The 21,902-nt window shown below is 33.8% G+C and overlaps 2 protein-coding genes across 2 annotated transcripts; one reads left to right on the top strand and one right to left on the bottom strand.

The window, feature by feature from the left end:
• Positions 1–1,151: 1,151 nt before the first annotated feature.
• LOC121219417 (SEC12-like protein 2) lies at positions 1,152–6,920 on the top strand. Its single transcript, XM_041097530.1, has 10 exons — positions 1,152–1,533; positions 1,787–1,881; positions 2,954–3,104; positions 4,091–4,182; positions 4,343–4,439; positions 4,755–4,830; positions 4,924–5,044; positions 5,367–5,483; positions 5,576–5,643; positions 6,532–6,920. The coding sequence occupies exons 1-10, from the start codon at positions 1,252–1,254 to the stop codon at positions 6,612–6,614; spliced, it is 1,182 nt and encodes a 393-aa protein (XP_040953464.1). The 5' UTR covers positions 1,152–1,251; the 3' UTR covers positions 6,615–6,920.
• Positions 6,921–8,435: 1,515 nt separating this feature from the next.
• On the bottom strand, positions 8,436–10,443 carry LOC121219418 (16.9 kDa class I heat shock protein 3). The gene has a single exon (XM_041097531.1). The coding sequence runs from the start codon at positions 10,271–10,273 to the stop codon at positions 9,791–9,793; it is 483 nt and encodes a 160-aa protein (XP_040953465.1). The 5' UTR covers positions 10,274–10,443; the 3' UTR covers positions 8,436–9,790.
• Positions 10,444–21,902: the final 11,459 nt, after the last annotated feature.

Genomic DNA, 21,902 nt, shown 5'->3' on the forward strand with positions numbered 1-21,902 from the left:
ATAATCATATTTAATATTCCAATCATGCATGTTAAATTACCGATATTCTCTTTGTACAGTGACAAAAGCATTATGTTATGATAATGAGAGTTTGGGTTAATAAATATATATATATATAGTATATGATAGAGATATTAAATTCATTCGAAAATTTATATACATATCAAGTACAATTATACTGATAAATTTAATAGTTAAATTGTTAAAATATTAATCATATAAAAATATATAAACAGGTGTAAAATGACTTTAGTTTTATATGTGGATCCCTCCCCAATTCCTAATTCTTTATCTAAATTTGGGTTTAAGTAGATTGCCTTCAGTTTATTTAAAAGTATTTGGTTATCTAAAATATTTTTTTATCTAATTACTATGGAGCTTGTATTTTATCACTAATACTGTTAGTTTATACTTGCGTGGCACTGTGAATAATCATACGGTGGCACCTGAGAACGTCTTATTATAAAAGGGTAGACATAAATAAAAAATATTAAAATACATAAATTAATAAAAATATAATTTTCCCCATAAGGAATAAACCTGGATAAATGGTTGTCTAGGTTCATTTGAATCTAGACAAGTATTTGTCCAAATTCATTTGATATATATTTTTTTTAGTAATTTTATATATTTTTATTTTTAATAAAACATCAAGTTATTTATATTATTATGAATTTAGACAAATAATTATTCAAAGTTATTTTAAATGTGCCTTTGCATAGAATAATTAATATTGGATAAACTTCTACGATAAAAAAAATCAGATAAAGCATAAAATCTAGATACCGACGAAAAAAGCTTAATAGAAGAAAATGAGAAAGTATTGCAAAGAAAAATTAGGTAACAATTAGAAAATCATTAAAAGAAGAAAAAGAATAGTGGTGATAGAGAGAATGTAAAAAAAAATAAAAAAATGCAATTTAATTTAATTTGATATTTATAATTTAATTTAATTCTTAATTAATTTAAAAATGTCAAATTAAAATGATCGACTAAAAAATTCTTTTTTAAGAAACGAAGTAATTTGAAATAATGGATTATAATTTAAATACCACGAAGTTTAGGTATCCACTTGAAAATAATATATAATTTAAGGATTATTTTGTAATTTAACCCTAATTAAAAAAGGAACGGCTGCCATTCGTGCGTTCGGATACATTGGTCAATATTTAAAAAAAGACAGTATACACAGGTAACAGCAGTAGCAAATAAAAGCCTAAATCCTCCTTTGTTCTAACGCAAATTTGAATCATGACAGACACCTCCTCCGATCTCCAAAAATACGGCGTGCCGTTTTACGGAGCCGGATGGGTTCCTTACAACCACATCAAATCCAAGCTCGCCTCACAAGAAAAGATTGAAGAGGATAAGAAAGAAGAAAAAGATCCAACTCCATCCAACGATGACGAGATCACTACACCCCTAAACTACGTCGTTCTCGCTGGCGGTGGCGGTGAAGGCCGTAGTGGCATTCCCAATGCAATCGTTGTTTCCCACGTTAATTTCACCTCCAATTCTCTCTCTGATCAACCTGTAAGTAGATTTCGAGGATTTCAATTTAGAAATTATTGGAATATTTTTAGTTCTTTGGTTGACGATTCTAGAAGTATGAAATCTAGATCTTGTAGTTCATTTATTTTGAATTAAGGAAATGTCCTTAAATTCTGATTGTAAGCAACTACTTCTTTTTTCTTCTTTCGCTCAAGGATTATACTAATGTAATATATTTTTAGATAAATTTTTTAATGTGTGTGTCTGTGTGTTTTCTGGTTTTTTTTTTGTTAAGGTGGTTAAGCATGAAACTGGTTCTGATTTGCCTTATCGAATGACTGTTCATCCGCATGGAGATGGCATTATCTGTGCCTTTCAACAGAGCTGCAGGTTTTTTCTTTTATTCTTTTCTTTGTTGACTCGTTTTTTCTTCTTTCTGTTAATTTGCTTTTCAAATTAGGCATCTATGACATAATATAGCTCAGGTCACTTAGTTTTTTAAGGAAAATATGAACTTGAGAATCCTTGGAGGATTTTAAAGCGTCGTGCTTTAGTTTTCTGAATGATTGATAGACGTAAAGCATTCTCCTACATTTTAACCAAATATTTTTCCCTATTGACAAGAGGTGCTATTCTTTCTTCACGTTGCTTTGTCTAAATTACCTCAAAGCCGGAGCGTCACAAGTGTTTCTAAATATCGGGGATTTTGGAAGAAGAGAATGAATTTTTCTTGTTCTAAGCAGGAAAAAATGCCTGAAATAGTTTGTTCTTCAGAATGTGCCCAAAAAAGTTTTGTTTTTTATTTTCAAATCAGTTTCTTCATCATATATTCACCCATTATATATATTATATATATATATGTATATTGCCTGAAATAGTTTGTTCTTCAGAATGAGCCAAAAAAAAATAAAAGATTAAAATCAGTTTCCTCATCATATTTCCAACCATTCTATCTAATGCACAACTTCTCATCTCTTTTTCTGTAAAGTTCTAATGTTATTATATTTAACTCTGGTACATAGTTCTTGAGAGAAACCTCAAATCTTTTAGTTATGTTTATTAACAATTTTGACACGTGAGGGAATGGAATCACCTCTTTGTTAAGAGGTGGAAGCAGATTGCTCTCAGAATACGACTGTCTCGGAGGTAACATTATTACTCTGGCTTTATTGCATACTAGAAACGGAAAAGGAAGACTAGTAACATAGAAGTGGAACCATATTATAAAGGTGTACCTGAAGTTATGCTAGCTTATAATCAAGGAGTTTATAGTTAGTTTTGATGATCAGATAGGAATTTCTTGTGTGAATTGTGCTGCAAAACCTTGGTTGTGGTTATTTGTGTGCTCCTTTTTTATTGACTCACTTCTAATATATATCCTTGTTATTATTGTGTTCTATAGTTAGTTTTGTCATTGCTAGTAGTTTAAGGAATATCACGCATCATTTTTTTTTGTCTTCAGGTTGTTTGAGTGGAAAGAATCTGAGGGAAATGAAGTCCACAAACTGGGTGTCAAGGTAGCAGAGAAAGTTCTGATCCAGTTAGAGGATGTTGGGCAACAGTTGGCACTGACATTTAATAGTGAGGGTTCCGTACTGGCTGTTGGTGGCGAGGTAGAGTGTCCCTCCCATTTTTCAATTTGTTGGATTAAGTTTGTTGCATTATACATCACTAACCAAAGGGGGAAAACTGTTGCACTTGCTATTGCACAAATCATCTGAAAATGATTCAAAAGTCGAGCTGCACATTTTCCTATAAATTTAAAGAGCATATGCATATTGGCATATGATGAATCACATTCGGCAACAGGCAGCAAGGTTATCTTCATGGTTAGGCTTGGGTTTTGAAAAGATATATTGACACCAGAGCTATTACTTTATGGTATTTTTTTATTTCAGTTTTATTTACTAATTATTAGGCATATGAGTGGATAGCTAGGATTATAAGTTATCTCTAGAGCTTTAATCTAGGCTATGATTAAATTATTTTTTGTAAACCCTCTTATAAATAAGCTGTAAAGTAGATTTATGGCCACCTTATGATTTTCTTTAATTAATAGACTTTATAAACTAGAGTTTTTTTTTATAACCCTACATTTTTCTAGAGTTCTGACTTCTATCTTACTCATTTTCATCCTTTAGTTCTATTGGTTTGCTGTTCTTTTCTTCCTAAACCACACCATTATGATGATGGAATATCAAAATAAGTTTAACTTGACAATTAGGGGCGAGGGGAATAGTGAGAGAAACAAAGATATTAACGGCACCAGAATGTATGACAATTTATTGACCTTTATTTTGTACCTTTTCCAGTAGCGTCCTTGTTTTTCTTTTTGGTGCCATGGTGTAAGTGATAGGTTATACTGGGGATTTCATACTTCAGACTTGCCTACCCATTAAAAGGCAGATAATAGCAAGTTATAGGATCTTACTTTTTGGTCAACTTTTGGATTGAAGGGCCAACTGTTTCCATATCTGTGTCTTAGTTTCACTTTCTCAATTCACCATTTTGTGTCTAATGCATTATACCTTTCTTTTAAAAGGAAATAAAAATTGTGCAGCAATATGCCATATGATGCTCTGATTTTGCTGCAGTACAGGATGGCAGTTTAAGGGTTTTGAAGTGGCCTAGCATGAAAATAGTTCTCAACGAAGCCCAGGCTCATTCTTCTGTTAAGAACTTGGATTTTAGGTTTGTGCCTGTTATATTAACAAATATATATACATATTTCTGAACCTGCAAACCTCGTTTGCCATGCTTAAGCTTTAAAGGGAAGGGTTGTCAAAGCAGAGGAAACTTCATCTCCTTAGTAATCAACTTGTTGCTGACATCTTGACTGTTTGTATTGCAGCTGTGATGGAAAATTTCTTGTCTCACTGGGAAGTGGCCTTTGTAGGATTTGGGATGTAACTTCGTCAAAAGTTGTTGCTTCTCTGGCAAAGGGAAATGTGAGTGAATGAATCAAAGTTTTTTAATAAGTGAAGCTTTTCTTTAGTTATTACGAGTTTTGTCGCTGTTAGCACTAGCTTTTCTCGCTATTGTCCATATTATTAGCTTTATGTGCATACCTCTCTGCCTTTGATGTTGTAAAAAGAAGCGTTATGCAACCATCTAATAATTTAGTGAAATAGCTGAAGCCTTTTGTCAGATTTCTTGCAGACATTAAATGATAAGGGAATTTTCAATATTTTCTGATGATTAAAGTTGATGATTCCTCTCTGTATTGGGTTACAACTGGTTTATTTTGTTCACATGAACTACAGGATGAGGTTTTTGCCTTCTGCAGATTTGCTCAAATTAATGATAAGAATCCACATCTGTATATTGCTGCAGTCACAGGTAAATATTTAGCATTTGACTCTGCTTTTCTGTGTCGTAAAAGAAACCCTGCTTTTAGTTTAAACTTTTAACATCATTACTTCATCTTGTCAGACTATGGTGGAAGTATTTTAACATATAACACAACCACATGGAAAAGAATCCGCACAAGCCGAGTAGTCCGGGAAGCTATCTCTGCATTCAATGTCTCGTCTGATGGGAAGTTCCTTGCAGTGTAAGAATTATTACTATCTTATCTTCTAGTTATAACATACTCAAAAAGTTCTAAGTACAAATATTAGTAAGACCCATTATGAGCTCTCCTCCTAAGACCTCTCTGGTGCTGACTGTTTTAGATGATTATCCTTCCTGTTTCCCCTTCCAACTTTTCTATTTTGTTCTAGATTGTTTATGGCCTTATGGCTTATTGCATGGGGTTTCAACTTTAGACTTCTATATCCGTATTGTCAATAAATACCTCTATTGCAGTCTTGAAACTCCACAAGCCTTTGCATTTCAGAAAATTAATAATTTTTCTTTATCTGGTTTACATGCAGTGGAACAGTCGGAGGAGACCTTTTTATCATAAATTCTGCCAATATGCGGGTTCAGATGATGGTTAAAAAAGCTCACCTTGGTTTGGTTACAGCATTGACGTTCTCCCCTGATTCAAGGTTGTACACAATATATCTGTTTTATAATTTATTCTCTGCAGTACCCCTTGTTAGAATAAGAATGATATTGAGGAATGCAATTTTGAATATAGGGCTTTGGTTTCTGCATCATTGGACTCAAGTGCTAGGTTGACCCTAATCAAGGACAAGACGAGTAGTGGTACGTGCCTTTTCCTGATTTTCTGGTTTTGTTGACTCAAAAGATGCATATTCACTTTGTTGGACTGAAAGTGGCTGCCACACTGCAGCCTCATGCCCATACCATCTATAAACTGATTTGCCCTCTTGGGGGACCTATCTTTTCCAAATCCATATCATATGAGCATCCTAATTTAAGTTTGACTTGTATTAACTCAAAGGGACATTTGAAAACCATTGAACTTTGTGCTCATTATTCTCCCAGTTTCAAACATTCTTTGAGACCCATGGATGACTCAGTTCATATGAATGAAATGAAATGAAATATAATGCAAACTTTGATATAATCAAGAAGGCAAGTCAAACTACTGCCTTAGGTAATGTCCTGACCTAACCACCGATGCAATTGATTCAGTGGTAAATGCACTTATGTCTCCTGCTTATGAGATTTGGGTTTCAAGCAAGCAGCACCATGGATGCTTGAGGCTAAACCTATTTCTCTCTGCCATGTCGCCAAAGGGTTGTGACATTGACATGACTATCTATATACCTATTTTCCAACTGAAAAAAGGCCCTGATCTAGCTTGGAATGACATAAATCTAGTATATATTTTTGTTTATTTTTTAAACTAGTTATTGTTTTGTTTAGATAAATAAAAATCTTGTTTAATATAGGATGTAAAATTTGGTTGGTTGTGGGAAACAAGAAAACACAATGTCTGTTTCTCATACATGGCAGGAAAACCACCAAAATATAATCTAAATAAACTATCAAAGAGAATAATTTCCTGTCCAAGCTTAGATGTGCAGTGCTGGCTTAGCCAATTTTGTTATACTATATTTTAGACTTCGGAAATTCATTTCCCGCATAAAAAGCCCTAATTGCTTTATATTTTATTTAATTTTACAGGCGGGATGACATGGATGATCATATTAATGGTACTACTTGCTATTGCTGTGTATTTTATGAAGGAGAAAGGAATTATACCCTAATGCAGGCCTGCTAAAATTGCGATCGAAGATTTGACCATTGTGTTAAAACTTTTGAAATTGCTTGTGGCAAACTTTACAAAGATTCTTATCACTGTTCAGTCAACTTAAAACTGTGATATGGATTTCTGATTTAAATAGTCTAATCAGCTGACTGCTTCATTCCCACTTCCTGCCTAATCAGTATCCTCTGTCATAGCTCGTGCTATCTTGCAATTCTTTTTTCACTTCGATCCATTGGTACTGACTTCCAGAGTCTGTAAAAGAAATTTGACAGGTTGAAAATAGTGCGAATATTTGTGTACTCAATTTACGTCTAATGCGTATTCGTGATTTTTAGTGTTTATTGTCAAGTTGCTTATGCTTTTAAAACTGGTATTGATATCCAATGTTACGGTACACAACAATCCAATGGAGGTTGGGGAACATTAACATAGTGGGAAATGGAGATTGGACACATTGGCTCCTAGAAATCTCCACTCGAGCATGGTTTCCTAAGCCATCACTCCCATGGAGTCTTGTGCTTGCACATTTTTTATTGGAATTACGGGTTGTTCAAAATAACATTATTTTTCACTCCAGATATTATCCACGCACATTCGAATTTCGAAGATGCTAGCGTGTTCCTGTTCCATGCGTTTTTGGCTGAGACAAGAAAACCCTCTGCATGAATCTTGCTGAAATTACGCTAGGAAGCCCCAATGAAAGGATGGCTCAGCCTTAACCAACGGCGGGGTTGGCGCTCTCATTAGATATAAAAATGGTTGATGGCTCATAGGGTTAAGAGTCTTACCAACATATCCCTCATGCTTAAAACCGGAACTTCGGCAATTTAGAGAATGAACTTGCGAAATTTTGAAGATGAGATTGATGCTACTATTGTTATCAGTCCATTATGTATCAATTCATAATATGTTGTTATCTTCTATTGCAGGACGCTACCATCGAGATTGGAAGAGAAAACGTTTTAAGTATATTTTCGAGAGAAGAATAGATGTGCAAATGCTCTTTTCCACCTAGGAAGTAGTTTTAATTTCCTTATGTTGTTTGTTGGATGTAAACTCCGAACATGATCTTTTGTGCATTGGTAATGTGCCACCATCGGACCTTTCCCCTCTTTTGATGGCTGATGCTTACCGGATATTCTATATTTTACTGTTGGTTAGTTTTCACCGTCATATTGTGAGAAAAGCTTGCTCTGTCGACAACCTTCAAGTCAACAATGAAACATATGTTTCTTTCAGTCAGCCAATATCAGATTTAGAGTTGATTGCTAGCCCCCCTCATTCCTCTTTCACTCACCGTCTCTTCTTCTTACTTACCCCTCCAACCACCCCATCTCCTTTTCTTGGGGTCTGCTCCCTCTTTTGTTGGCCTTCCACCGTATCTTTTTGGAATGAGGAGGTCCTCACTTTGGGAATAATAATTTTTTCTCAAGTCAGTGGTGACCCGTTTTGTCAAGTTCGTGATGATCGTTTTTGTTTACGCATGATCTGACGATTTTTATTGATCTAAGAGGTCCAGATTCCGGTGGAAAGAATAAGACTATTGTAAGTGGATAAAATACGCTAATTCCCGAAGTTTTGATCTGATGGCTGAATCCTGCTGAAGAAATTTGTGTTCATGATGTTGGTGTTTTCATAGGTGCTTTCCTTCGTTACGGTGTACTGAGAAAATTAAAGAGAATTTGAGAGTGGTTGAACTCAAGTTAAAGAGAAAACTAAACTTCGTTACTTTTTTGTGCTAAAGAAGAAGAAAAGCAAATTATTTTACTTCTCTTTTAGTTGGCAGACGAAAATGTATGAACATCAAACAAGCACAATATTCGCAGAACCGAAGTGAATCCTAACAGTTTATTTGGATACATCATTATGAAGAAAACAACCCACTTTAACTACTCAATTAATTAGCTGGTGGAGTAAAACTTGGTCTCTGCAACTCTGTTCATACTTTAATATAATTCCTTAAGAAAACATTTGTGAGGACTGTTTCTGATTCAAATGTGGCTTTCAGTTATCAACAGAGAAACTCACTTCTATTATTAATACCACAACAAAAGAGATGGTAGACATTGGTTTCACCATCAGATTACAAAGTCTGTGTAGCTTTAACATATATACCCCACTTGCTTGCTTGGACTTGGCGTGTGATATTCATAATTTTAGAGGGTGAACCAAACAAGGTGTAACTGGAGAATCCAGGACACCCTTGAGAATCTGTCTGAAGCTGTAAAATTGAAATATTCAGCTTTTCTGATTCTGGTTTTCCAGCTTTCTCTTCTTGATACACTAGCAAAGCTTTTTGATACACGTTGTAGCAAGGGAGGCATTTTGGAGCAGATATCTTAGCCCTCAAGAGAGAGTTGTGCTAAGTTGGTTGCAGATAGTGCGGATCAAGGTATAATTACACATTAATCTACACTGCCAAAGCATTCTGAACCAGCCACACCATTTTCCCAAAGAAGCCCCATGATCGAACCCAGTGGTAGCTCAAAGACCCCATAGAGGAAATCAACCAAATCCATTCCATCCTCACCCAACCCAACCTTCCTAGTGGTTGTTACCACATCAAGATTCACAATAATAATATATTTGTTTGTTGTAGCCATTTCAGCCTCAAGCAAGCAATTATTATGTGGAGAAAGAGGGTTTGGACTAGGAGTGTAAGAGAGAAAATTGCATTTCCTGAGGAAATTTTCACATGGTGCCTGGTAAATAAATCATTCCCCACCGTCCATTTTACTTCTTTTCTTTTTTCTGGTAAAAAAATAAAAGCTGCAATTTGCCTTGGAAGTGCAATTGCTTTCTTTGTAAATACATAATTCTTCCACGTCGCAAGAGGAGTGGTTACTGGTATGCTGCTTGGAAAACCAACTCAAAGTAGACAAAAGTTGGATCTTTAATTTGTTGGCTTCTCTTTGTTACTTGTCAAAAAAGCAATTGAATTATTGTACCATATAGTATTTATTTATTGCAGAGACGTCACATTTCTTTGTCAAGATTCATGTTTGATTCTTTTTTTTTGACAGGAAAAAAAAAAGATTTTGAAGCCAATTTTCATCTGCTTCAACTTCGAAAACTCATAAGCAAAACATTATTGGAAAAGATCTTGGCACACACAAACAGAAATAAACCAACACCATGGACTTATTGTTTTTTCATAATTGAGGTCCATGTAGTTTAGCCTGAAATCTCAATGGCCTTAACCTCAGGTTTCTTGTCTTCAACCTTGGGGACAGTCACAGTGAGGACACCATTTTCCATGCTAGCCTTAACTTGATCCATCTTAGCAGTCTCAGGCAACGTAAACCTCCTCAAGAACTTCCCACTGCTCCTCTCAACGCGGTGCCACTTATCGTTCTTCTCTTCTTGCTCTTTGCTTCTCTCCCCACTTATCTGAAGAACCCTCCCTTCTTCAACCTCCACTTTAACCTCCTCTTTCTTCAGCCCTGGAAGGTCTGCTTTGAACACGTGAGCTTCCGGTGTTTCCTTCCAATCTACCCTTGCGTTGGCAATGGCCGAAGCTTCGCGTACTGAAGATGATGATGACATAGTGTTTGCCAATGCAGAGTTGAAGAATTCATCTGAAAGATCCCATACTGAAAATGGATCGAAGACGTCGGTTCTTGGGCCACCGAGAAGGCTAGGAATTGTGAGCGACATGTTGCCTGCTGCAAAAAACTATGAACAAATAAGATTTTAACACCACAAAATCTAAAAAGAAAGATTCCAAGCTTCTATTATATATATATATATCCACGATGGGATTTGGTGTGTGATTTGAATGCATTATATAGAAGTGAAGTGATACAAAGTGAAAGGATACAAAGTGAAAGAGGGTTCTAGTTCTGATGTATTCGAGTGAAAATAATAGTAGCTTAGTATAGTGGAAAGAGTTTTCTGGTAGTTTCAGGGATTTTCTCCATTTATGTATTCATTCACTCTATTTTAGCAAAAATAATAATGTTTTGATATACTATTTTTGGTGAGAGTGATTTTTTTGTGATATAATTGGTTTGATGATGTTTTGAGACTTATAGCTTAGTACTTTTTTTTTGGCATGTACCTAAAATTGTCTTTGAATATTGCTATATTACTATGATTGTAGTCTATTGTTACTACTTCTTTACTCTTTTGCATTAATAGTTCGTGTTGACACCATTTTTTTCAAGAGTGGGGTCAACTTGGATTTTAAAAATGAAAACGAATATAGGAGTCGCCACCAATCCTTTTTGACGAGGTGTGATCGGGCCACCTCGAAAAATAATTGTTTTTAATAAACGATTTGATTTTATCAAAACAACGATTTTGGCCCACAAAATTTAGAAAACGGGTTCTGAAGTCGGTTACGTACGAGGAAAGATTAGCACCCTCATAACGCCCAAAATTGGTACCTAGTTGATTAGTTAGTGTCTTAGAGTCGAAGATTGAAAACTTTGAAGAGTTTTAAAATACAATCCTTTGTTTTAAAAAAAAATTGTATAAATCAAATTAGGCTGTTTCACCAAAATAGCCTAAAAATAAATTATATTTACAAAAGTAACCCAAGTTCAAAAGCAATCACCAAAATAACCTAAAATGAACAGTACCCACTCTTTTTTGCACCAATGATTGCCTAATAATTGTGTCAGAATTAAAAAAATTAATTTTTTGAGTTTTGGCCTGTCAATGGCCGGAACCCATGTATTTTTTTAAAAAAAATTGTATAATACTGATATACGAAAAAGGAAAAAGAAAAAAAAGGAAAAAAAAATTTGGGTGGTGGCCTGTCAATGGCCGGCACTCAACAGTAAAAAAAATTTTGAATTTTTTCTTTTTTTTTTCGTGTCAGAATCAGATATAAATATACGAAAAAAGTAAAAAAAAAAATTGGGTGTTGGCCTGTCAATGGCCAGCACCCAACAGTAAAAAAAAATTTGAATTTTTTCTTTTTTTTGTGTCAGAATCAGATATAAAATATAAGAAAAAAAGTAAAAAAAAAAAATTTGGGTGCGGGCCTGTCAATGGCCGGCACCCAACAGAAAAAAAAATTTTGAATTTGTTCTTTTTTTTTCGTGTCAGAATCAGATATAAATATACGAAAAAAGTTAAAAAATAATTTTTTTGGGTGCTGGTCTGTCAATGGCCGGCACCCAACAGTAAAAAAAATTTTGAATTTTTTTCGTGTCAGAATCAGATATAAATATACGAAAAAATTAAAAAAAAATTTGGGTGCTGGCCTGTCAATGGCCGGCACCCAACAGTAAAAAAAATTTTGAATTTTTCTTTTTTTTCGTGTTAGAATCAGATATAAATATACGAAAAAAAATGTCAATGGCCGGCACCCAACAATAAAAAAAATTTTGAATTTTTTCTTTTTTTCGTGTCAGAATCAAATATAAATATACGAAAAAAATTCCTTTTTTCGTATATTTATATCTGATTCTGACACGAAAAAAAGAAAAAATTCAAATTTTTTTTTACTGTTGGGTGCCGGCCATTGACAGGCCAGCACCCAAAAAAAATTTTTTTTTAATATATTTATATCTAATTCTGGCATGAAAAAAAAAAGAAAAAATTCAAAAAAAATTTACTGTTGGGTGCCGGCCATTGACAGACCAGCACCAAAAAAATTTTTTTTTTACTTTTTTCGTATATTTATATCTGATTCTGACACGAAAAAAAAAATTCAAAAAAAAAATTTACTGTTGGGTGCCGGCCATTGACAGGCTAGCACCCAAATTTTTTTTTTATTTTTTCGTATATTTATATCTGATTCTAACACAAAAAAAGAAAAAATTAAAAAAAAATTACTGTTGGGTGCTGGCCCCCAAAAAAAAAATTTCTTTTTTTTCTTTTTCCTTTTTCGTATATGAGTATTATACAATTTTTTTAAAAAAATACATGGGTTCCGGCCATTGACAGGCCAAAACCCAAAAAATTAATTTTTTAATTCTGACACAATTATTAGGCAATCATTGGTGCAAAAAAATAGTGAGTACTATTCATTTTAGGTTATTTTGGTGATTGTTTTTGAACTTAGGTTATTTTTGCAAATATAATTTATTTTTGGGCTATTTTGGTAAAACAGTCATCAAATTACATGTTAAGACCCTCTCATTTCGGAGAGAGAAAATGTCATACCCCATGAGTTAGAGCATGATATTTCACATCCTCAAAAGTGAGCTTGTCCTTAAAAAACTCATGCAATAAAATTCAAAAGGATATTCAATTGTTTAAGTCGGATGAAGAAATCATAGTCCAATACATTAGGGCACAATTTCTCAAAATTCCAAACATTGAATATTGCCTTTATTATTTTTTAGAAAAATCCTCATATCAAGAAAACAACATGTCATATCCAATGCATTAGACACAACGTATCGAATTCCCGATATGTGAATAAATGTCAAAAAATTATTTATTTAAAAAGATATTCAACTATCTCGGGTTTAGAAAATGGATCATGTCCCGTAAGTTAGAACACGATCTTTTGTTGATTCCCGAGATCGTTTAAAAAACTTAAGTTTGAAAAAATTTCGTGTATTTAGATTTATTACGAAAATCAAAACCCCGTAAGTTAGGGTACGACCTTCTCGAATCTAAACACGAAATTTTGCTTATTCAAAAGTCATAATTTAAAAGGGTATCTTGCTATTTAGATTTAACGAGAAAATTGAAACCCCGTAAGTTAGGGTACGATTTTTCGAATTTCCAAAACGCGAAATATTGCCTTATTTTAAAATTTTCTTTTTTGAATAATGACGAGTACAACACTTAAACGATGTGCATTTGTTTTATTAGTGATAAAATAGGAAGGTTTATTGTGGATATATATACAAATCGAACGCAACTTTTGAAGTGATAAAATGAAATGGAATGATAATAGAACATTAAATAACAATTTATAAATAAAATGATACGTTAATGAATGACAATAATATGGAAATACGAACAAGCTAGTTATAGTTTCCATGATGGCAATAATCACACAATGTACATCATTTTAATACAAATTAACAATCAAGGACAAACGATATAAAATAATATACAAGAACAATTTAAAGTACATAAAATAAAATAAAAAGTTTAAAATAAATCCTATATAAAAAAAGGTTTCAAAATAAACAAAAAAATTTGACATAAATAAAATATAAAACAGTTTGAAATAAATAATTTAAAGCAATTTAAAATAAACAATACATAAAACAATTTAAAAGAATAATATATGAAAAATCTAATATAAATAATTTATAAGACATTTTAAGATAAAATGTTATATATACATAGCAATTCATAATAAATAATATATGAAATAAATTAAATAATGCCCAAAATAATATAAAAACAGTTTAAGATAAATAATATAAAAACAGTTTAAGATAAATAATATATAAAATTTAAAATAAGTAAGAAAAATAAAAGCTACTAAAAATGAGAATATATGAAGAAAAATAAGGATTAAAATTAGGTAGATTAGGGATTAAATCGTGATAAAATGAAATTTAAAAGTGAAATTATAATAAAATAAATAAATAAGGACTAAAGGTAAAAAACGCCAAAAGCCCGAGGACCAAATGGGCAAAAAACAAATCCGGACAAGTGTCCATTTTTCAGCGCATTGGTGGGTCAGGGACCTGATTGAGAACCAAACAAAATTCTGGGGCCAAATTTTTAAAAAAAATGAACAAAAAGGGAGTAAGTTAAAAGAAGCATAAACACGAAAAAAACCATGGTTGCAAATAACCCATTCAACGAAAACGCGCAAATCCCCCTTGGAACGAGTCGGGTCGCGCGCGGGTTGTATTAAAACAACGCCGTTTTGGCGCCTGAAGCTTAGGCCCAAAACGACGTCATATTGGTCCTATTATAAATAATAAAAACATAACAAAACAAATCATTTGAATAGCTTTTTTTTTAATCTTCCTTTTTTCTCTGTTCTCTCTCTGGAATAGACCCAGAATCCGGCCGTTGGGGTCGCCTGACCACCGTGACAGCCGCCGGTCGCCGACGACAGCCTCGCCGTCCATGGTGGCCGGAGATCATAAAAATTGGCCATTTTTGGCCTTTTCGACTCTTAATCCCAAAAATGCCGTCTTTCATCGGAGACGACGACCTCAGCCCCCCCACGACGGCGTAAACACTGGGAAAGGTAATATCTGCTTCTCCTTTTTCAATTTTGTATTTATTTTCTTTTTAAAATGCAAGTAAATAATAAATAATAAATAAGGCAAAAAAATAAAAGCATAAAAAAAACCTTTTTGAATCTGTCAACTATTTTTTGTTTTGTATTCGATTTTTTGTGTCCGAAAAAGAAGAAGAAGAAGAGATACATTGATATTTCATGGCTTTTATAGCTGATTTACAAAACTGTTAATTTCTATTTTTTTTATCTTTTTGCTATTTGTTTCTTCTGTGGTTTTGTAATTGATTTCTCTCTGCAGGTGTCAGAGGCGTGCGATGAGCGTGGAGGTGGCGGTGGCTGGCGTACGGCGACAGTGTCAGAGGTGGCAGAGGCTTGCGGCGCACCTAGGATTTCTGTCTTTCTTTTGGCTAAATTTTTTTTAAGTTTGTGGGTTAGGGTTATGTTTAGTTTTGGGCTGGTCTGATTTGGGCTTGTTTTATTTATTTGGTTTGTTTTATTTATTGGGCCCCGGGTAAAATTGGGTTACTGCAGTTGCCCCTCTTTGCTCATTGTTGTGTAACGAGAACAGAGCAAAGACTTTTAAGAAAGACAAGTTTTGCCCGGTCTTGCCTAGTCTTAACTTCTTGGTACTGTTCTAATCTATTGCGTCTTGTTGCTTTGATCCACTCCACTGCATCTTTAGAGAGATATGACTTCAATCTACTCTGCTGTAACTTCAGGGGATGAGATTTGTGTTTTTAGTCTGCTCCACTGCAACTTCAGGGAGATAAGACTTGTATCTTCAATCTGCCCCACTGTAACTTCAGGGGGATAAGACTGGTGGCTTAAATCTACTTCCCTACTAACTTGGGAAGATAAGATTTGTTGTCTTCGATCTGCTCCACAACTGCTTAGGGAGACAAGATCAACTTTCGATCTGCTTCACTGCCAATACAGGAAGACAATATCTACAATCTTTAACCTACTCCACTGCTGCTCAGGGAGATAGGACCAGTGGCTTAAATTCGATTCCCTACTACCTTGGGAATATAAGATTCGTCGTCTTCGATCTGCTCCACTACAGCTTAGGGAGACAGGACCAGCTTTCGATCTGCTTCACTGCTAATACAGGAAGACAATATATACAATCTTCAACCTACTCCACTGCTGCTCAAGGCGATAAGACTAGTTTTTGATCTGTTTCACTGCCAATACAGGAAGACAAGATCTGCTATCTTCGATCTACTTTGCTGCCAATACAGGAAGATAAGATCTACAATCTTCGATCTACTTTACTGCCAATACAGGAAAACAAGATTTGCTATCTTTGACCTACTTCGCTACTAATACAGGAAGACAAGATCTACAATCTTCGATCTACTTCGTTGCCAATACAGGAAGACAAGATCTACAATCTTCGACCTACTTCGCTGCCAATACAAAAAGATAAGATCTGCTATCTTCGACCTACTTCGCTGCCAATACAGGAAGACAAGATCTGCTATATTCAGTCTACTTCACTGTCAATACATGAAGACAAGACTTACTATCTTCGATCTACTTCGCTACCAATATAGGAAAACAAGATCTACAATCTTCGATCTACTTTGCTGCCAATACAGGAAGACAAGATCTGCTATCTTCAACCTATTTCGCTGCCAATACAGGAAGACAAGACATGCTATCTTTAGTCTACTTCGCTGCCAATACAGGAAGATAAAACTTGTTATCTTCGATCTACTTTGCTGCCAATACAGGAAGATAAGATCTACAATCTTTGATCTACTTTGCTGCTGATACAGGAAGACAAGATCTACTATCTTTGACCTACTTCGCTGCCAATACAGGAAGACAAGATCTATAATCTTCAGTCTACTTTGCTGCCAATACAAGAAGACAAGACTTGCTATCTTCGATCTACTTCGCTGCCAATACAGAAAGACAAGATCTACAATCTTCGATCTACTTTACTGCCAATACAGGAAGACAAGATCTGCTATCTTCGACCTACTTCGCTGCCAATACAGGAAGACAAGATCTATAATCTTCAGTCTACTTTGCTGCCAATACAGGAAGACAAGATCTGCTATCTTCGACCTACTTCGTTGCCAATACAGGAATACAAGATCTGTTATCTTTAGTTTACTTCGCTGCCAATACAGGAAGACAAGACTTGCTATATTTGATCTACTTCGCTGCCAATACAGGAAGACAAGATCTACTATCTTCAACCTACTTCGCTGCTAATACAAGAAGACAAGACTTGCTATTTTCGATCTACTTCACTGTCAATATAGGAAGACAAGATCTGCTATATTCGATCCACTTTGCTACCAATACAAGAAGATAATATCTAATATCTTCAGTCTGCTCCACTGCAAACTCAGGGAGGTCAGGCTGGTGTCTTCGATCTGCTTCGCTGCCGGTACAGGAAGACAAGATCTGCTATCTTCTTTAATATATTCCACTACAATTTTAGTGGTATAGGATTTGTGGTTTCGCTAATCTGTTCTCTAGGGAACATGACCTGTAGAATCCATTTTATGGACCTATTTATGCCTAGTGATTAGGATATCATGATCACAATGAATCAAATTCTCCTAACTAGATTTGAATGAATATATATTTGCATGAATGCAGAATGTCAGTTTTCGTGAATGATCCCTCTTTATCGCTTAAGTTGTCATTGCTCGAAATTTATTAAGGTTCTATGATCGATGCCTTCTTGTTCAGCTGGTATCTTTAACAGAAAAACCAAAGAAATAGATGTAATTTAGACTACTCTTTCTCCAATGCTTCTAACCCTTAAGTTGGTTAGTTCTAAACAATAGCCCTATTTCAAGTCCTCGTACTATTTAGAAGCTTTCAAAGTAATATACAGAACTCCTTCTGCTTGAATATTATCAGTCCATTAATTGTTACTTCAATGAAAAATGCTTGAAAAAGATTATCAAAACGAACAAGATAAAGTTTGTTGAGAACAAAGCTCGAAATGAATGAATTAATCAAGATAGCAAATTTTACTAGAATACAAAATGAGAATAAATTAATCAAAATGGCATATTTTTCCAAAATACAAAAATGAATAAAATGGAAATAGGTGCCCAAATATCGCAGCATGAGCTTCTCTGCCCCAAACATCTTGAGGACCCTTTTGAACTTGATATGTGTTTAGAAGTCCTAGAAGACTTTGTTGATGCCCCAAGATGTAGCATCTCTTCTTCTTATTAATTCGGAGAGGACAAGACTACCACATGCCCCACCTTTGATCAAAAAATTTGAATTGCTCATTCTTGGGTTTTCAATTCAAAACCCCTTTGGTCTCAAGGCACCCTTTACGGGTTTTCACCTTGCCCTCTCCTTTTTCTTTTTTCTTTTTTCGTTCTTCTTTCTTTTTTCTTTTCTTTTCTATTTTTATTTTCTTTTCATGAAACATTCTTTGATTGAATCTGAACCCATAGGATTAGGCCAGTCCTTGTTATCCCTTCCGGTCAAAATCACCGCTTCTTCAGATAAGGCTTTCCACATAATGTCCTTTCTAGTTTGGCATCCACTTTTTTCTAAAGTCCTTTTGTAAAGGGAATGATATTCTTTGATATTAGGTCCCCCTCATGGAATTCTCTAGGGCAAACATTTTTGGTGAGCTCGCATCATTCGCTTTTGGTACATTTGACCATGATGGATAGCTTTCAACATTTTCTCTTTAATCAAATTTAACTGATCATATCGGGCCTGGATCTGTTCTGCTTCATCCAACTTCAGCTCTGACAAGACTCGAAGGGAAGGAATATCAACTTCGATGGGTAAAACTGCCTCTATTCCATATGTCAATGAGAAATGAGTTGATCCAGTAGAGTTTTTTTTGTTTTTTATTTTCTTGTTTTTTTTGTTTTTCTTTTTTACTTTTTTCTCTTTCTTTTTTTCATTGTACTATTCATTTTAGGGTGATATGGTGTAACAGCCCGATTTTGACTCTAATTGGACATAGTGGTTTCGGGACCACAAATCCGAGTCTGAAAAATATTTTAATATTATTTTGTGTGTTTATGATGTGTGAATTTAAATGTGTGAAAGTTTCGTGAATTAATTTTGTTGTTTATGTGTTTAATTGACAAAAGTATCAAATTGCATAAAATGTGAAGTTTGATTATTAAGGTGTAAAGTGCTTATTTGATGGTGGCTTTTAAATATGAGGTTCTTAAAGGGCAATTAGCCCATTTTAAAAGATAGTGGACGGCAATGATAGTTAATATATACTTTTTATATATTAAATATAAAAGTTATAATAGTAATAGTATAATATTATATTATTATATCATTAAAACATAAAAGAAATAAGTTTTTTTTTCTTCTTTCTTCATTGTTTGTATCACCGAAACAAAAAGAAAGAAACTTTGTTCTTCAAGCTTTAGCATTCGGCCATCTTAGGGATTTCAATTCAAGGTTAGTTTGATTTTAGTTTTTGATAATTTTTACGTTTTTGAGATCGTTGCTTTGAATACTTCAAAACCCATGTCTTAATTTTGTGAATTGATGAATATTTTGAATTATGCCATTGATGAATATTTGTGTTTTGGGATGTTTGATGATGAGTAATGGAAGATATGTCTTAGATTAACATGTTTTGTATTGGTATTTTTGATGAATTTGAGTATTTAGGGCTAAATTGTGAAAATAAATTTTTTGAGGGACTAAAATGTGAAATAAATGCAATGTGTGGACTTGTATGAGAACCATGAATATTCGGCCCTTGTGTGTTATGGGCAAATTTTGTGTATTTTGTATTTTGTGCAAAAAGGACTAAATTGCAAAAAGTGCAAAATGTTAGGGGCAAAATGGTAATTTTCCCATTTATGTATTGTTGGACTCAAATGAATGTTTTGATGAATAAAAAGGTTAAATTTGACTATGTTTAGATCAAGGAACGAAGAAAACGAATTTGGATCGGGGGAAGTCGAAGGTAATCGAATAGTCGATCGTGTTTGCTGATATCCGAGGTAAGTCTATTAGCAACTAAAAGTTATTAAGTTAATATTTATACATGCATACTAATTTTTATCTTATGATTGAGCTATAATTTAAAGTATAATAGTTGAATAAACTTTGGACTATAGATATTGTATATAACATGTTCGAATATACAAGTATGATCTTGTATAAATTATTGGATAAATCAAAGGTATGTATAAGATATAGGTATATATATATATGGTTTGAATGATTATATAAGTATGTATATATATATAAAGTCGAATAAGCATGCAAATATACATGTATGTGTTGTGTATTGAATTTAGTTATGTCATTATTTAAGTATGCGAGGATTGATTGTGCATTTATATATGTACAAGTTTTTGTTTTGAAATTGAGTATGAAATTATACATTCATATGGTAGATTCGAATATGTATAAATGCACATGTATAAATTCTTGAATCGAAATTTGGTATAGAATAATATATGTATGTGAAAGTTTTGATTTTGTATGTATATTCACGTAAAAGTTTTTGAATGGTAGTGAAGATATGAAATTGTTAGTTTGAATTATTATAAAGTGATTGAATGTAATACAGACTTTAAGTCTAGCAGGCTTAATGCCGGTGATACATTTCAGACTATATGTCTAGCAGGCTTAATGCCGGTGATACATTTCAGACTATATGTCTAGCAGGCTTAATGCCGGTGATACATTTCAGACTATATGTCTAGCAGGCTAAGTGCCGGTGTATTGAATCAGGCTTTAAGCCTAGCAGGCAAAATGCCGGTGAATCTGTTTAAATTGTGTTAGAATATACAATGGATATATCCATGATTTGTGATTATATGAAATCGATGAATACATATGTACATTAGATATATGTGATTGCTGAATTTATAAATGCATATGGTGATATGTGGTAGTTAAACATATATATGTTGAGCCTATGTGTTTGATAATTAATCATGTATGCATTTGATATATATATATATATATGTGTATTTCGATGTTACCTAGGTATTCAGGTATAAATTCGTAATGAGTATATTTATATACAAACAAATATAAGATGTGATTGATGTATATATATTTGTGTTAGATTTGAATTGATTTAGAACTTACCATGAGTGTACATATACAATCGGTTTGATATGTATATAATATGTATATATATGCTCGGTGGTATACATTCAATTGTAATGTTGTTTTGTATAATATATATATTAAACTGAATTCATCCGACAGGTATACATATCTGACTATAAATGAAATGGTCTGAGTAGAATAATGTATGAATGTTAGTTGGTTGTGTTAGTTGAAATTTCAGTAGAATAGATTAAAAAGGTTATAATAATTATGTGTTTATAATTATACATTTAGTTATGCTGGAGACTTACTAAGCTATAAAAGCTTACTTCGTTTGCTTTCATTCATTCGTTTTTATAGATTTGGAGACGCGTTACGAGCTCGGGGATCATCAGCACAGTCCATCACACTATCGACTTCTTTTGGTATTTTGTTAAATATTTGAACTCGATCTTATGGCATGTATAGGCTTGATAATGTTTTGGATAATTTTGAATCCTATTGTGTAAATAGCAATGCGAAAAGAGTTTAACTTCCATGCTTGAATTTGATTATATATGTTCATGAATTGGACTTGCATTTGGAATTAGATATTAAAGTTATGTTTATGTGAGCTTGGTTTCGTAATGCCTCGTAACCCTGATTCGGCAACGGAGACGGGTTAGGGGTGTTACATATGGTGTTAATCTTGAACAGACTGTAAACTTCTGATATCGTGCTGTTGTTCAAATTTAGTGCATTGTCAGATATGATCCTTTTTGGCATTCCATACCGACATATGATTTCTTTTTTCAAGAATTTGCTGACTGTTAACTTTGTGATATTGGCATATGAAACAACCTCTACCCACTTGATGAAGTAATCGACGACCACAAAGATGAATCGATGACCGCCAGAAGCTTTTGGCGAGGTCGGCCCAATGACATCCATGCCTCTCATAGAGAAAGTCTATGAAAAAGTCATAACATGAAGAGATGAATGAGGCACATGAATCTTATCTCCATAAATTTGGCACTTATGACATTTCTTGGTATAACTGATGCAATCCTCTCTCATGGTGGACCAACAGTACCCGAATCTCATGATTTGCTTGGCCATTGCAAAACTATTAGCATGTATTCCTCA

This window comes from Gossypium hirsutum, chromosome D07 (genome assembly GCF_007990345.1).
Source record: "Gossypium hirsutum isolate 1008001.06 chromosome D07, Gossypium_hirsutum_v2.1, whole genome shotgun sequence".
In the NCBI taxonomy this organism is placed as follows: Eukaryota; Viridiplantae; Streptophyta; class Magnoliopsida; order Malvales; family Malvaceae; genus Gossypium; species Gossypium hirsutum.